Source organism: Castor canadensis, chromosome 17 (genome assembly GCF_047511655.1).
Source record: "Castor canadensis chromosome 17, mCasCan1.hap1v2, whole genome shotgun sequence".
NCBI classification, from domain to species: Eukaryota; Metazoa; Chordata; class Mammalia; order Rodentia; family Castoridae; genus Castor; species Castor canadensis.
Window position 1 is genome coordinate 12393017 of NC_133402.1, and position 16574 is coordinate 12409590.

Sequence of the window (16574 nt, forward strand, 5' to 3'; positions counted from 1 at the left end):
CTGCCTCAGCCTCTCGAGTGCTGGGATCACAGGTGTGCACCACCAAGCCCAGACTCCCACACAGAATTATTTTACAGTATCATACGAAACGTTGACCTTCAGGCGATGAGCTTCCTGCTTAGACTTGGCTCCCACCCTCCAGATAGCTCATTACATATTTAAATGTCCCAAAATCCAAAAAGAAAAAAAATCTAAAATCCGAAACACTTCCAGTCACAAGCATTTGAGTTACAGGATACTCAAACCATAGTTCACAAGCATGAAGGTAATATGCAAAAGTCTTAAGTCTGGAAAGGATGGCAACAGTGATTTTTTACAACAAGTTGCAAGATGGAGATTGTTATCCCCCTTTTACAGATGAGGAAACTGAGGCAGGGAAAGAAAGACAGCTATCCACCCTCTCACATGAGTGAGAGGCAGGTAGGTGCGAGCCTGTGCCCCTTGGGTGGACGCTGTTCCCTTCCTTTCCTCTCCAGACAGCCGGGCCAGGGCCCTCGGGCAGCCAGGGGCCTGAGCTCCAGAGCCCAGCCGGTCATGGCTGTATTTGCCCAAGCTTCTGCTCCCTTCCCCTCCCCGCTGTCAAGGCCACAGACACAGAGGTTCCATTTGCTCTTTCCCTTTTTCAGTCACATCTCTCTGGTCCCCCAGTGCCTCCTGCCAAACTCCACACTCCTGGCAAGGACACAGGGAAGCAGATGGAGGCCTGGGCACAGCTAGCAGGGGCTTCCTGGAGGAGGTGAGCTCGAGCATCGTGAAAGAACCGCACACCCAGCACCCGCTTACCTTGCAGCATACTTCTGTAGGCCGTGTCTGCGATGGCATAGATGTGGGGAGGCATCTCGTGTCTCTTCTTGCCCTTGTACATGTCCACAATCTTTTCCGAGTAGATGGGCAGCTGCTTATAGGGGTTCACAACCACGCAGAAGAGGCCGGAGTAGGTCTGCAAACAGAGAACCGAGCTCAGCTCCAGACCAGGGCAGGAAAGGCCACTCCGACGGGCAGGCTTAGCATCCTCATGATTGAGACCCCCGGGGAAACTGAGGCTCAGAGGCACAGCAAGCACCCCTGGACGTCACTGGTATTTGGGACATGGCAGGGGGTGGTGGGGACAGGGATCAAGCTACGCTTTTAGGCCCTCTCTGTTGTATCTTATAACTGTGTGGTTTTAAACAGTTCCGAGTTCAAATCCAGGCTCTACACTGACTGCTGTCACTGTGTCCTTGATCTTAAGTAATAGCTACTATTCACAGGCGCCAGCCACTGACCTGAGCACAGCACAGACATCTTCTTAGTGACCCTCCCAAGTGCCCCAGGATGGTGACACCATGAGCCCCCCCACCGCCCATATGACGGGAGGGGAAACTGAGGTCCGGTGAGATTGTTGCCAAGTCACAGAGCTGGAGGCGACTCAGAAGTAGACACTTGTGTGAGGCGGACATGATAACCACTCACTATGGAAACAGGCAGAGCTACACTCTTGTGATGTTTACCCCAGAGCTCACTCACAGAGGGTCCTCCTCTGTCCCTGGGGATGGGCACAGCTGTCCTGACAGGAAGGATGGCCCGACATAGGCCCCAATAGGGACAAACCTCCAAGCACGATGCTGAATGAAGAAGTCAGGGCTGGAGAGCCACAGAGCACATGGCCCCTGACATGAAATGCTCAGAGCAGGTGACCCCACAGAGACAGACGACAAACCTGGCATTCCCAGCGGCTGGGGTGAGGGACAATGAGGCGGGGCTGCTAGTGGATACAGGGTTTCCTTTTGGGGTTATGAAATGCCCTGGCACTTGCTTAGCACGTGTGAGGGCTGGAGTCTATCCCTAATGCCACAAAAAATAAAATTAAACCAGTTCCAGAGCTAGACGGTGGTGATGGTGCACAGCGTCACTCAGCCATCTCCTTTCAAATGTTAAAATGGGGAATTTTATGTTACCATAAATTTCACTGTGATTGAAAAGAAACTTTAGTCCTGCTTTACCAGGTAAAGAGAAATACCTGAAACTAATTGGAACAGGGAGGGAGTGGAAGCCTGCAGCAAACCCACCGTGCTGGGCACAGAGTAGGCGCTCTTGGCTGCCCCTCCTCTCTAGACATCCGTGTTTCCCATGGGCCAAGGTCACAGTTTAGCAGACAGGCTCCATCCTGTCCCACAGAACTGCTCTTGACAAATAATGAGCATCAGGAGTGTGACAGCCACCATTCTTCTGTCCTCCAAGCCAACCAGAGAGGTTCGGCAACTTGACCAAAATCATCAGCATGATGCCATAGCATCTGTCCCAGCCTGGTCCGCTCCCTGGTGTGAGCTTGGAACATTAGGCTGTCTGCCCTGTGCCTGCCCTGTGACCGTGGAAACTACTGGTCATTCTGTCTGTACATTCTAGACACCATGCAAGGTGACAGGAAAATCGTAAAGCACACAGAAAGCCAAAGTTTTAGGGGATTTCAGCTGGGGACTGGCTAATAGAGAGTGGGAAAAACCATCTAGGGCTCAATCTTCCAAGGGACCGTGGTGTGTGACAGCCAGGGGCACCCAGGGACAAGTGCTATGCTTGAGTTGCAGGGTTGATAGGGGAAGAGGGAAAGACCTCCCAGGTTCAGAGTGAATGAAGTCAACGTAACACCTGTTTGGACATCCATTGGTCATTTATTGAGCCCCTATTAGAGGCCAGGGGTAAATAAGTCAATGGTAGTCACCCTTCAACATTTTTTAGATCATGGGCCAGGCGTGGTGGCTCGCACCTGTAATCCCAGCTGCTCAGGAGGCAGAGAGAGAATTGCAGTCCAAGCCTGGCCAGGGCAAAGTTAGCCCAAGACCCTATCTGAAAAACAAGCTAAAAGGAAAAGGACTAGGGGTGTGGATGGAGTAGCAGAGTGCTCGTCTAGCAAGCACGAGGTCTTGAGTTCAATCCCTAGTACCATAAAATCAATCAACCAACCATACAAATAGGAGATTATGGGAACAAGGAAGATCCCTAAGCCACATTGAGAGAAGCCAGAGAAACTCTGGGGGCACCAAGTCTTAAAGGTCAAGGTGGTGTTAGCCAGCTCAAGGTAGGAGAGGCACCCAAGAGGCAGAGAGGCAGGAGAACAGGATGGGGAGTGGTGGAGGTGACTGAAGAACCAGCTATGGCTGGAGGAGCAGCGGCCAGAGGGACGGGCTCCTGCGGAGGTACAAGGGCCAGGCAGACTGATGGAGCAGGATCCCCCACCCCACTCCATCAGCATCCTGCTCTGCCTGTCCTCTCCTCTTCAGTCCTGCCCAGGCCCTGGCTTACAGTAAGTACCAATTAAATGCTTACTAGAATGAACGCCTGAGGGTCAAATTAAAGCTTCCTCAGAGCAAGGGCAGCCTGCGTTCACCTCTGTGACCCTGGGGACTTGCCCTGCACACAGTCCACACTGTGGACATTTGCTGAGCCAGAGTTGTGGTCATGTCCTATTCGTGTCCTGTGCCCCTGGCCCAGGCCTCCCAAACAGTGGGTGCCAGTCGGCCGTTATCTAAGTGAGGCCACCCAAACCCCGCCTCTTCCTCAACTGTGCTTCCTGCTCCTCCTGGCCACACCCCACCCCTCACCTCTCTGAGAATGTGGGTATCATTTACAGCCTAACCCCCCTCCCAAGCCCTTGACTGGAAGCAGTAAAAGACAGTACAAGCATACAGAATAGGTGCTGGGGACTCGGATTTGAACTCTCTTTCTGCTGCTCCCTGACTGTGTAAACTTGAGCAGGTCTCTTAACCTCTCTGAGCCTCTGTCATCCTCATCTGCAAACCAGTGGGACATACTGACAATTCCTTCACAGGTTTGCTATGAGATAATGCCTGCAAAGCATGTCACACCATGCCTGGTGTGTAACAGGGACTCAGTCAACAAGAGCGACAGTTGAAATATACAGTTGAATGCATAGTGTTTACTTGCATATATTCAGGAACTTGGGAAGTTGCAGATGCTGTTCCTTTGTCTGCAACACTTTTCCCCTGGTCTTCCCAGAGCTATTACCATCTCCTCTCTCAGGGCTCAGCCCCAATGTCACCTCTTGCACTGTGAGCTACACTCTGGCACACAGCGTAGTATTACTTTCTTCCTGCTTACCTAAGACATCTCTCCTGGTTCCATGCACACAGCAAGTACTTCCAGGCAGATCTGAGTCTCCTCTCAGTTTGGAAAATCCTCCCAAGCAAGCCAGGGCCCCAGGGTGAGAGAGAGGCTGGGCAGGTGGCAGCCTCTTCCTTTAGGTCTCTGGGCTCTGAACCTGACTGCGCCACCTCCATTGTTTGAGCTCCGTTCACCCTCCCTGGCAACCCAGCCTCCCTGAAGTTGGCTGTGTTTCTGCTCCAGCTCCAGGAGTCCCTCTCCTGATTGTTAAGTTTGGAGGTTTCACTGTCCCCACCATGTTCCAGCCAGCATCTCTCGGGCCGGCCACCAGCAGGTCCCAACTGCAGGCACAAATTTCCCTCTTGTGACCGTATTAGGAAGCAGCTCCAGTCATTCCCTGACTCTTTATATGGTCAACCATGGAGCCCTGAGCTGGGGCTGCTCCCTCAGCCTGGGGAGAAGCGAGGAACAGGGAGGGAAGAGGAAGGAACAGGGCTTCAGACCCACAGACCTGGGGGAGCTTGGCTTTGCCTCTTACCCCGAGCCTCCTCTCCCCTCTAGAACATGAGGGCAATGTCACCCCCACCTGCACATCTGAGACAGACACAGTCCACTGAGAACGTGCTTCTCCAATAGCCCTGACTTTAGACAGAGAGGCGAAAAACAACCTAGGTGTCCACCCATGGGGAATGACTCACTTATTACTGTTCATATCTGTAGCAGAAGACTGTGTTGTTGAACAGTACAGGGCTCCATCCACGATGGACAGACGGTCAGAATACATAGATGCAAACAGCAAGGATCACAACAGCACGTGACCTGTGCTGCCATTGGGAAGGGCTCCACGTTGGCCAGGGTGTGTCTAAAACATTGCTGGAAGGCCACGTGAGAAACTGGGGTCACAGTTTCTCTGAGGAGGGGAACTGGAAGGTCAAGGGATGGGAGAAAAAGGAAAGACTCCATATGTCCTTATACAGAGATTTATTTCACATTTGTATCGTTACCTATCCAAACAAATGTCTTCATCTGGTGAGGTGCTTGTCACAGAGGCAGAAGACTCACAAGATGTGGGAAGTGAACAGAGTAAGCTGCAGAACGTCCCTGGAGTGGGTTTTGTTGTGGCATTTGTTATGTGTCTATGCAGACCTGGCCCTGTCAACCACATCTGTCCCCAGAATAGAGGCTGGGGAGCTAAGGTGGGAGGGTGGCCTTGCTTTTTACAACACACCCTTGTTTTTCAATAAGCTCTTGCATGGACAACCCTGTATTATTGCAAGAGGTTTTTGAAGCCAAAATGACTTGCACTATCTAAATGACCTGAAAATTCCATTCCATGGAGCTCAACAAGGGGCCACCTCTAGCTGTGTGTTCATTTGCTGTTGTTTTGTGGTACCGGGATTTGAACTCAAGGCCTCATGCTTGCCCAGCAAGCACTCTACCACTTGAGTCACACCACAGCCCTTCTTTCTTTTAGTTTGTTTTGTGGAGAGGGTCTTGCAATTTTGCCCGTGCAGGCAGTGCACTGTGATCCCCCTATCTCTGCCTCCCAAGTAGTTGGGACCCCAGGCGTGCAAAACCACCTCCAGCTTTTTGTGTCTTTCTGCTCCCTGGGCCCTGCCTAGTGACTGGAACCCAGGACGCCTCTGCTCCTAGTGTCCAGAGTGGGCAATCCTTCCAGAGAAGGCTTAGGTCACAGCCAGGTCTCTAACACGGAAACACCCTCACTTGCTAGAGTTTGGAAGCAAAGCCCTCCTGATGGAAGGGAATGGGGAAAATGTCTCCATGGGTTTATGGGCTGGGGGTCTGTCCTGGGGGTGGGGGGCAGCTCAACAAACAGGGAGGCCCTCCACATTTGCCTGGGAACATGCTGCTCCCAAGCCCAGGGGCTCAGCATGGGGGCAGAAGGTCCCAGGGTCTGTGGAGATCAACCAGGTGTGCCTATGTAAAATGGACTAGCTGTGAGCAGCAGCACTCAGCTCTGTGGGCTGAGAGACAATAGGGAGAGGTGGGGACTGTGGAAAAGCAGAGACTGAGCACCCCTCTCCCAGGGATTGCTACTTCAAATCCTGGGTCCAGGCATGGCAGGTCCTCTGCTTTTCCAAGCAATGCACAAATTCAGATGTTCTTTTCTTTTGCAATATCAAATTAACTCAATAAAAAAAAGTCACTTAGGCTGGGCCTTCAGCCTAGCTCCTGGTAGGTGCTAGAGAAATCAGAATGTGGGATTAAATTTCTTCTGCTATGCACTGAACAGCTCACAGCACCCATGGTCCTGGGGCCACTGGGCCCAGCTCACCCCTCTTCTCTCCTGCTGCAAGTCTACTGCTACCTAAGGGCCTCCACCATCATGGGAGGTCACCCCAGCTCTGCCCACTGACCAGCAACGAGCACATCTTAGCATCTCTAAACAGGATAACAGCATCTGCCTCACAGCACCGCAAGAAGCACTGGCCCTAGGTCTGGCCTCCCAGGTTTGAGACTGGCCTGCAGGTCTCACCAAGTTATTTCACTTTTCAAAGCTGCATTTTCCTTTCTTTGTTTTTGAGATAAGGTCTCACTATGTAGTCAAGGCTGGCTTCAAACTTGCCATCTTCCTGCCTCTACCTTTCAAGTGCTGGGATTACAGACGTATTCCACCATGCCTGGATCAAAACTACAGTTTGGGGTTTTTTTAATCTGCAAAGAGGGACATATATAAACCGAGTTCCAGTGCCTCATTCCTGTGATTCTAGCTACTTGGGGGACTGAGATCAGGAGGATCATGGTTCCAAGGCAGTGAGACCCGCTCTCAGTGGAAAAAAGCTGGGTATGGTGTCACACACCTATCATCCCAGGTACAGTGGGAAGCTGACATGGGGAGGATCACAGTTCCAGGCCAACCTTTGACCCCATCTCAACAGAAAAAATGCTGAGTATGGTGGAGCATGCTGTTATCCCAACTACAGTGGGAAGCATGAAGTAGGAGACTAGTGGTCCAGGCTGGCCTGGGCAGAAAGTGAGACCCTGCCTCCAAAATAACCAGCACAAAAAGGGCTGGAGGTGCAGCTCAAGCAGTAGAGCGCCTGCCTAGCATGTACTTCAAACCCCAGGACCACCAAAAGGGGGGGGCTTAAATAAATTAATAGCATCTTCTTATTAGATAAAGGAAATAGTAGCAGCAATAATGTCAGCATACATGTAACACAGTCAATTTTAATAAAAAACAGCTGTTATCGCCACGAGGGCAACAGGACCTTCTGAGAGTCTAATGGCAGCTAGGACCCTTGCCTGCAAAACACACACGCGTGCAGCGTTTCCTAAACTCACAAGCAGCTCAGAGACCTTGCAGCGTTCACTCACAGCACTCAGCGCCCCGTGCTAGAGAAAGTGCATCCAGAACAGGCATTAGAGATTTTAGGGAGCTCAAGTGCGTTTTGTCTTCTTGCTCTTAATCACAAAACCTCAGGGGCAAGGAAGGGGCTCCGGGTCACATGGAGAAGCAGGAGAGTGAAGAAAACACTTGTCCCAGTCTGCACCTGGGTCCCTTCCTATGTGTGTGTCACTAGTCTGTCTCAGTCATCTAATCTGTAGGGTGAGATATCACCAGTGTCACAGAAGACAAAGTCGGCTGGGCTGGCACAGAGCAGGCCCGCACCTGGGGGAGCTCCTCCTCCAGCGCCCTCGAGCAAAACATCAGGACCAGAGTTGACAGCTTACATGGTCCGTGATAGATCCTAGGCAAAGAGGCCCAGCCAGTGACAGTGGCCTGAGAAGCAAGGAACCTTAGACCAGAATATGTCCCTGAACAGGTGTGACGTGAGCCACCTGTAGGGCTGAGGGCATGGCTCAAGTGATGGAGTGCCTGCTTAGCAAGCACGAAGCCCTGACTTCAAACCCCAGTACTGACCCAAAAAAAAGCCACCTGCAGTAGCAGCCCAGGTAAGGCCCTGAGTGTTCCTAAACCCAGAGTCTGCATCTCTGAGATAAGTAGACAGGCTCCTCTGTCTCCATGGATTCTTCTAGACCCAAGAGGACCAGAGATCTACCTTCTCAAAGGTCTCTTGTCTGAAGACAATCTTGCAGAATGGACAGGAAAATTCTCCTCAGCACTGAGAACAAAGTCAGGCATGGCTGACCTGTGCCTGAGTCAAAGACACAGCATCACCTGCCACCCCTATCAACAGGAGTCACAGATTGTGATCACGGGCTGCCCCGCCCCGCCCTTCCTTCTTCACCCTCTCCATGATGTGCAACGGTTTTATTGAGCGATTCAATTGAGCAGAAAGGTACAAAGACTGGAGCAGACACAGCACCAAGGCTGAAAGGCTTTCAGTCCCGTGTGGCAGAGAGGCACAGCAGGAATGTGAGGCTTCTGTTCATTTTCTAATCTCTTCCAGAAGACTCTCTGGGTGTCGGGGCCATCACAGGCCCCTCGCTCTTTCTGCTTCTATCTTGGACTCAAATGTCATATCGGAGGACTGCAGGTGAGATGGAGACGCAGGCCTGTCCTCTGCCTCCTAGGATGGAGTGATATTATACCTTGGATGGGAGACCCATCCCTCTCTCCTCCTTCCCTGGCTCCCTGCACATGGGTGTTTTGAAAGGGCCTTGTACCAACGGACCTAGGATGATAGCACTGCCATACAAGGACTGGCATGGACAAAAGGGACTTTCTCTACTGAGGGAAGGAAGGATGGGCCTTACTGCTCTGGGCCTCAGCTTGCTCACCTGTAAAATGGGACAAGTCACGTAACTCAGTGGATATTCATTAGATGACATGAAGTGGGCTGGGCAAGGTGGTGCACAACTGTAGATCCGGCAACACAGGATGCAGTGGTAGGAGAATCACAGTCTGAGGCTAGCCCTGGGCAAAAATGAGAGACCCTACCTGAAAAATAACTAAAACAAAAAGGGCTGAGGTGTGGCCCAAGTACTACAGCATCTACCTAACAAGCAGGAGGCGCTTTGTCCAGTCCTGAGAACCACCAAACACAAAACCAACAAAAAAAGAACACTTAGGTAGTATGCCAAGATGCGATGCTGGACTGGAGGAGGTATCTCACAGCTGTGAGTGGCTATCCTGCACCCGCTGGCTCTTTAAAAAGCTTGTCTTAAAGGACAGGACCAAAAGGACGTAGCAATGGAAGTGACTGTGTCCTCGACATACAAAGGATCTAAGATCATCCGACCAGCAATAATAAAAATGGCAAACCAACCACAAAACCCAGTAATAGTGACAGCAAACATCTGAGCATCTACTATGTACCAGGAAGTGCTTCTGTGGTTTCTTTTTAGAAAGAAAGCCTGGTTCCATAGGGCTGAGACAATCTTGCATCCATTACACAGAGAAGGAAGTGAGTTTTAGAGAAATTACGTCACCCACCTGATGCATTAGCACAAACCTTCAGAGAAGAAAGGGAAGGTAACTCTGCCCACAAGGCTGGCATGGCGGGGACGCCTTTGCCCCTCTTGTTCTAAGGAGCTGGTCAAGCCCCACATGGAATCCGTGACTCCCCAGTCACCACCCGATCATGTGGTCCGGGCTGTCCAACAGAGCTGTGATGGCAGGTGTATTTGAGACTATCCAACACCAATAGCAAGTGGCTGTAGAGCACTTGATACATGGCCAAGATACAACCAAAGAAATGAATTTTTTTAAATATTCACCTTTCAAATTGATAAAAATTCCAATATAGTTAGCCACAAGTGGCCACTGGCTACCATGTTGGACCTGTACAACACTAACCCACTCTGATCTGCAGAGTTCACCCAAAGGAGGCACAGAGGTCCCATCTGTTCCTATTTGTGACACAGAAGGCCACCATGAAGCCTACCCAGTCTTTATGTCTCCTACCCACCCAGTTGCCAGTACAGACCAGCCTTTCCAAGTTTGTCACCAGCTCTTCCTTACCTCCAAGATGGAAGGGGGGGGCAGCGATGATATATGACTGAAATCTGTGGAGAGTTTGTCATGGGCCATGACACTTTGGAGGAGATCCCATGGACTCATCACCTCCTGTATATGCTGAGGGTGATCACTCCCATTTTACAGATAGGTAAACGGAGGCTTTAAGAGCTGAGATCACCTATTCTGGGTTCCAGAGCGGGGCAGGTAGGACTGAGATGGGAACCCAGAGATGGAGGACCCTGCCTTATGGTGCACTCTTCCTCAGCCAAACCACTGGCCTTCCCACCTGCACCCCAAACGTGTTCCTCAGCCCTCCCCTCCTTGGGGGTGCAGGAAGCCAGGAGGAAGTCCCATTGCCCCGCGGGGAGGGGATACTCACATAGATGAGTCCTGAGAAGTACCTTTCCCGCAGGTTGTGCAGCACTGAAGCCTCGTTGAGACATGTCAGCTCTGCCATGTCTTCCACCTTGGAGAACTTGGGAGGGTTCATCTTCTGGATGTCATCTTTGGCCACGGTGACCTTCTTGCCATTCTCCACCAGCTCCACGACCACCTCATCGCCCTTTTCCTCCTTGATGCTGGCTGCCTCAAAGCCCTGCTTCTCTGACGGGACCCAGACCAGTTTCTTGGCCACCCAGTCAGCCTGGGCCATTGGGCTGTTGATGAAATTTTTGTCCACAAAGAGGAACTTCTCATCGTCACTGAGTTGACCCTTCTGTGCCATTGTGCCCAGCTGATCCCCTGTGAAATAAGGTCACACAGTCAGGATCAGGCTAGAACCATGCCTCACAAACAGACAAACCCCTCACCTTGCCACGTCTAGGCACACGGTCTGCAGAAAAAACCCACAAAGTGCAAAGGTGCTCCTTTGTTGCTCCAAAGAACACAGACAACCCTGAGACCCGTCAGCGAGGACTCCGTCCTCACCTGTAAGAACAGAACCCCGAAAGCCTCAATGCCCGTCAACATGGGACTAAATTATAAACCCTGGTGTTTTCATATGGTGAAATACTACCCTCTGGCTAAGAGGGAGGTCTCCAGGTGCTGATGTGGGTAGCTGTTCACATCTCACCATCCACCTCAAAATAAAAGGCGGGTCCTGGGCTGGAGGTGGTTCAAATGGTAGAGCACCTGCCTAGCAAGCACAAAGCCCTGAGTTCAAATCCCAGTACTGTTTAAAAAAAAAAAACAAGGTGGCCCTCCAGATGGTTAAAGAGAAATAGCACACGATCCAAGAGTTCCATTCCAAGTATACACTCAAGAGAAATGCAAATGTGGGTCTGTACAAAAATGTGTACTTCTGCATGCGTGCTCACGACGACAGCCAAACTGTGGAAAACCCAAATGTCCACAAACAGATAAATGGATCAACACACTGGTCTTTCCACACCATGGAATATGAGTGAGCCGTAAAAAGGAGCACATTGCAGACATCTGCCACAACATGTCCGAAACTTGAAAATGCTAGGCCACGTAAAAGACAGTGTCTGAGCTGTCCGGGACAGGCAAATCCACAGAAATGTGAAGTAGATTAGTGATCGCCAGAACTGGGGGAGAATGAATTAAGGGGTACACGGTATCTCTATGGGGTGACGAGCATTCTAGAGTTTGTTTTAGTAATGGATACACAACTCTGACTTCACCAAAAGCCACTGGATTGGGCAATTTCGATGGGCATGAGGGTGGGGGCAGCTCAGTGGTTGAATGCATGCTTAGCCCAAGGCCCTGAGCTCAATCCCCACCACCCACATTGTATCGTGTGCAAATTGTATGCCAATAAAACATGTTTGTGGGTGGTAGGGATTGCATCTCAATAAAGCTTTTAAAAAATAAAAGAATTACAAAATAGAAGATAAAATAGCCCGTTTTCTATTTAAAAGCATAAGTTAACAGAGGTTTTACCTTTTCACAAAGGTAAAATCACAACTACCTACAACCCGCTTTGCCACTCCCGGTGTGACCCGAAGGGAAGGACAGACAGGAGAGCCCCTCCCTGCACACTCTCGAGTCCTGCGCACTGCTCACAACAGCCCGGCTCTAGAAGGCAGCCTGGTCCCCAGCAATTGATAAGTGGATAAAGAGGATGCAGTGGAAGTGCAGTGGAGGGACACACAGCCATAAAGAAGAATGAAATGATGTCACGTGCAGGGATGTGTAAGGAACTGGTGGGCCATTATACTGAGTGGTAAGGCAAAGTCAGAGAGACAAATAGTCCATGTTTTCACCCTTAGGTGAAATCTAGACCTAAATAACTAAAATATGGCACGATCGTAAAAGGGGAATTGGTGGGGGGAACTGTGGGTGGGAGGAGCAAGAAGGGAGAGGGCGGCGGGGGTGAATGGTTTAGAAGTTCTTTAGGTATGTATGAAAATAGCAGAACAAAACCCACCAAAAACTTGAGGAGGACAGGGGGAGAGGGGATGGTTAAGAAAGAATAGCATGGAAGATGGATTTGACCTAAGGACATTGTATGCGTGTTGTGAGTGTCACAAAGACACCCCTTGTACCATATTTATGTTAATCAATTTCTTAATTTGCTGGGTGCCTGTGACTCACGCCTGTAATCCCAGCTACTCAGGAGGCAGAGATCAGGAGGATCATGGTTCAAGCCCAGGCAAATAGTTCATGAGACCCTATCTTGAAAAAACCCATCACAAAAAAAGGCTGGCGGAGTGGCTCAAGTGATAGAGTAACCTGCCTAGCCAGTGTGAGGCCCTAAATTCAAACCCCAGTAACACCAGAAAAAAAAAAAAAAGAAAGAAAGAAAAGAAAAGAAATTAAACTATGGTTTTAGCTGGTCCAAGCCAAGATGGTACTGTTTGAACATCAATTTTTAAAATAACCATAGTAGTTGAAAGACAAGCATGTTTAAATGTGCATAATGGTTTTAAAAACTCACACGTCCTTTGTCCTTCAAGATGAAAGACACCAGCACATTAATTTAAAAAGTGGGCGAAAAGGGGGAAAAAGTCAAATTGATTCTGCCTTTCCTGGACACATAGTTCCCCAGGTTAACTAAATGACTGAAAAGAAGTGTCTCTTTATATAAGATCTCACACCACTAACTGTCTTCTAGTGAAGAAGCCCAAGTGACAGGAGTGTCTGACCATCCATCCTGTCACCCAGATGTGCCCACAAGAACAGATGCCAAGGCAGCAACCCTGTGACTGGATACTTACCCCACCCACCCTTCCTGGTCTGCCCCATTCCTGGCTGCTGTTTCAGAAAGAACTAAGCCAGCAGCTGAATAAGGATAGATGACCACCAGGACCTACTGTGTGGCTGACTTCTCTACTTGAGCAAAAAATCATTCACATCCCCTTTGAGTCCCCCAAGACCATTCCCCCATGTGGCCCCAATCCCACAGAGATGGAGGAAATCCCACACCCAAGCCTGGACCCCAGACCAAAGCAGCCAGCTCCTAGGGCAGGGATCAATTTGGGGACACAGATTTTGCAAGGTAAGATGAAGAGGCCACTGTTCCAAGACCCATTTTTCTCTTTCAGGGGTGAAGATAACAATACAAATCAGAAACTGTTTGCTCAGATGGAAAGGCTACTTCTCCCAGGGGACCTGGGAGAATAGAGAAATAGGCAAACCATTCCCTGAATCTACATAAGCACTACAGCTGCTCAAACAGTGAAAAAGAAGTACAGAGGATGCATGCTGCGCTGGGTGGCGAGGACCTTTTCCTGCATTTGGAGGTCACTACTGAATCCCGCTAGGACATGATATACCATTCTTCCTCCCCCACCCACTTAAACCGCCTTTAAAAACATTCCCTTTTATGCACAGTTCCAGCTAATAAGTGAAGAACCAGTCACCATTCTGTAGCCCGTAATAAAATAGTGGGTTTTGGTGAGGACTCTCGGAGTTACTAAGACATTAGACCAAAGGTTGCCACACTTCCTCACCCATAAGCAGGTGTGGGGTCGGAGAGCAAGAATTTGCATTTGTTTGGTGGTAGTGGTTGTTTGGTGTGTTGGGGTGTGTTGGGGTGTGTTGGGGTGTGTGTGTGTGTGTGTGTGTGTGTGTGTGTGTGTGTGTAGGGGAAGGCCGGTGCTTGCTCACATTAAACTATACCTCCAACCCCCAAAATGTACAATGAAGCTGGTCCAGGCTTCACACTTTTTCTTTTTGGTGGCACTGGGGTTTGAACTTAGGGCTTTACACTTGCAAAGCAGGTACTCTACAGCTTAATCCATGCCTCCAGTCCATTTTGTTCTGGTTATGTTGGGGATCGGGGAGGGGGAGGTCTCTTGAACTATTTGCCTGGGTTGGCCTTGAACTTGGATCCTCCCAATCTCAGCCTCCCAAGTAGCTAGGATTATAGGCATGAACCACCCATGCCGTGCTCAGGCCCCACACTTTAAGACTGTATCTAATACATACAAAGGTGATAGACAACTTTGTAGTGGATGGATCTGGCACCACTTAGCCCTAGTAATTAATACTAACAAGAGAGAGAGAGAGGAAGAGAGAAACAGACAGACAGACAGAAAGAACACTATAAATCTCTGGATGGGATGCAGAAGGACACACCAGGACCACCAATGAAATGTTCTTTCAAGAAAGAAAGGGGTGCGAACTGAAGCTGATGAGCCTGGGACCTGACACCTGTTTACAGAAAACACAGGACACATTACACAATGTCAAGAGCATGCAACACGGTAGGACAAAAGACTTCATTCCTTTACTAAGTGCAAACAAAAAGCACGAAAACCTGTAGATTAAAAGAGACCTGAGAAAGAAAGGCCCAGGGGAAATGAAGACATTTCAAACCCAGGGACTCTTCATTCGCCTAATGCGTGCTGGGGTCAGACCAGAGTTCAAGTCTGATTCTGCCTCTGCCGAAGATGTGCTTTGGGGTAGTTTATGTGACTCTCTGGTTTCTCCTTAGTATTGAGGACATTAAGGGCCCTCCTAGGACTGGGTGAAGCAGGTATGATAGATGCCTTTATGTCTATATGCTTTCCCACTGTGTGTGTGTGTGTGTGTGTGTGTGTGTGTGTGTGTGTGTGTGTGTGTGTGTGTGTGTGTGTGTGTGTGTGTATGCCTGTGTGTGTCCTGTAACAATGTAACCAAAGCTGGTTCCTGAGGTGGGAGGCAAAGCAGGAAATGTGACCAAATGTTCCACTGTCTTGTTTCTTACAAGACACTGTAACAAATTCTGCCACTTTGTTTCAGACAGACTTACAGACAAAAGAGAAATGTTTGTGTGGGGGGCAGGGGGAGAATAAAGTAAGATTCACTTCCAGGGTTGACACTTCCCAAAGTTGAATGTCTGCTCTCTACTTTCACATATATTTCAAGTTTTGCATAGTGAAAAAGTCTGACAGGTATAAAAAGGTACACACAGAGAGGGAGGGGAAGACCCACCTCCCCCAACACGCACACCCCTCAAGTCAGAAATAAAGGCTAAGCTTCGCATTTTTAAAAAGCCATCCCCTAAGTGGAAAACTATGCAAAATTAAATGTAGCTGTTACAAACAATACAATTCCACTGGAAAGCCCCTCCTGACTCAAAACCAAAACAAAAAAACTTACAATGTAAGCAGGAAAATTTGAATATTGACTTGATATTTCCTATAGAGAATTTCTTAAATCCCTTGGTGTGAAAATGATATGGTGGTTTCATCTGCTTAGAGAGTGCTTCTGCTGAGGGTGACCCCTAAGGACTTTCAGAAGCAATGTGCCCCGGGGTTAGCAAAAGGGTGCTCAGAGCAGGAAGTGCTTAGGGTGGGTGACGGCTGACCCGAGTGAGGGGCGCCTGTGGCAGGGGATGCTACTCAGTCCACTTCTGTATAGATTTGAAATTTGCCTTAAAGGAAAAGTGTAACCATACAAAATCTACAAAGCTATCTTCCACTTGGATGCATGTGGATATTGCCTGTGTCCAAGGCATACCCAGGGCTGTTTGCCTTTTTTGGTTTTTTTTGGACAGGTTCTTGCTATTTAGCCCCAAGACTCACTCTCTCTCTCTCTCTCTCTCTCTCTCTCTCTCTCTCTCTGTCCTTTCTTCCTTCTTTTCTTCTTCTCTTTCTTCCCTTCCTTTCTTCCTTTTTCTTCAGTGCTGGGGCAGGACCCAGGACCCCACACCTCCCATGCAGGTGCTTTTTGTGTTTAATAGTAACAAAATACACTGAATGTACCACTTACATCATTTAAGGTCAGTTCAGCAGTGCTGAGCGTCTCCCACTCCTGTGCAAAGCACCCAATGGGGTGCTTTCTAAATGGCTGGCAGCCATGCCAAGAGAGCCAGGAGTGTTCCCCTTATTCTGAGCAGCGTGACAGTAAGTGGCTTTTGTAGCTGCATTGTGGATGGATCACCTTAAGTTAGAAAAACTAGCAAAAAAATCCAACAGAGAAATAAAAGCACAGATAAACCTACACTGCCAGGAATCACATCTAATCTTGGATTCAAACACACAAACAAGATCAAGTGCAGAGACCCCGTGTCTGTCCTAAAAAGGAGTGAGAGCTGCTGGCTTGCTCGCACGGCTTTGATCCTTTTGGCAGTAATGAAGTACCAAGGTCTGCTTTAGTGAAAGGAAAGTGGGCTGGAACTCCAGTTCCCCGGCTAGACTCC

The 16574-nt window shown here is 49.4% G+C and overlaps 1 protein-coding gene across 5 annotated transcripts in view; it reads right to left on the minus strand.

Annotated features, from left to right (window-relative positions):
• Myh11 (myosin heavy chain 11) overlaps positions 1-16574 on the minus strand; it is a 104734-nt gene that overhangs the window by 79157 nt on the left and 9003 nt on the right. For all 5 annotated transcript variants that reach the window (XM_074059619.1, XM_074059618.1, XM_074059622.1 and 2 more), the window contains exons 2-3: positions 10365-10726; positions 784-940 (exon numbers count right to left, since the gene is read on the minus strand). In XM_074059619.1, coding sequence (XP_073915720.1) covers positions 784-940; positions 10365-10709 — 502 coding nt within the window. In that variant the 5' untranslated portion in view covers positions 10710-10726. The remainder of the gene's footprint in view (positions 1-783; positions 941-10364; positions 10727-16574) is intronic.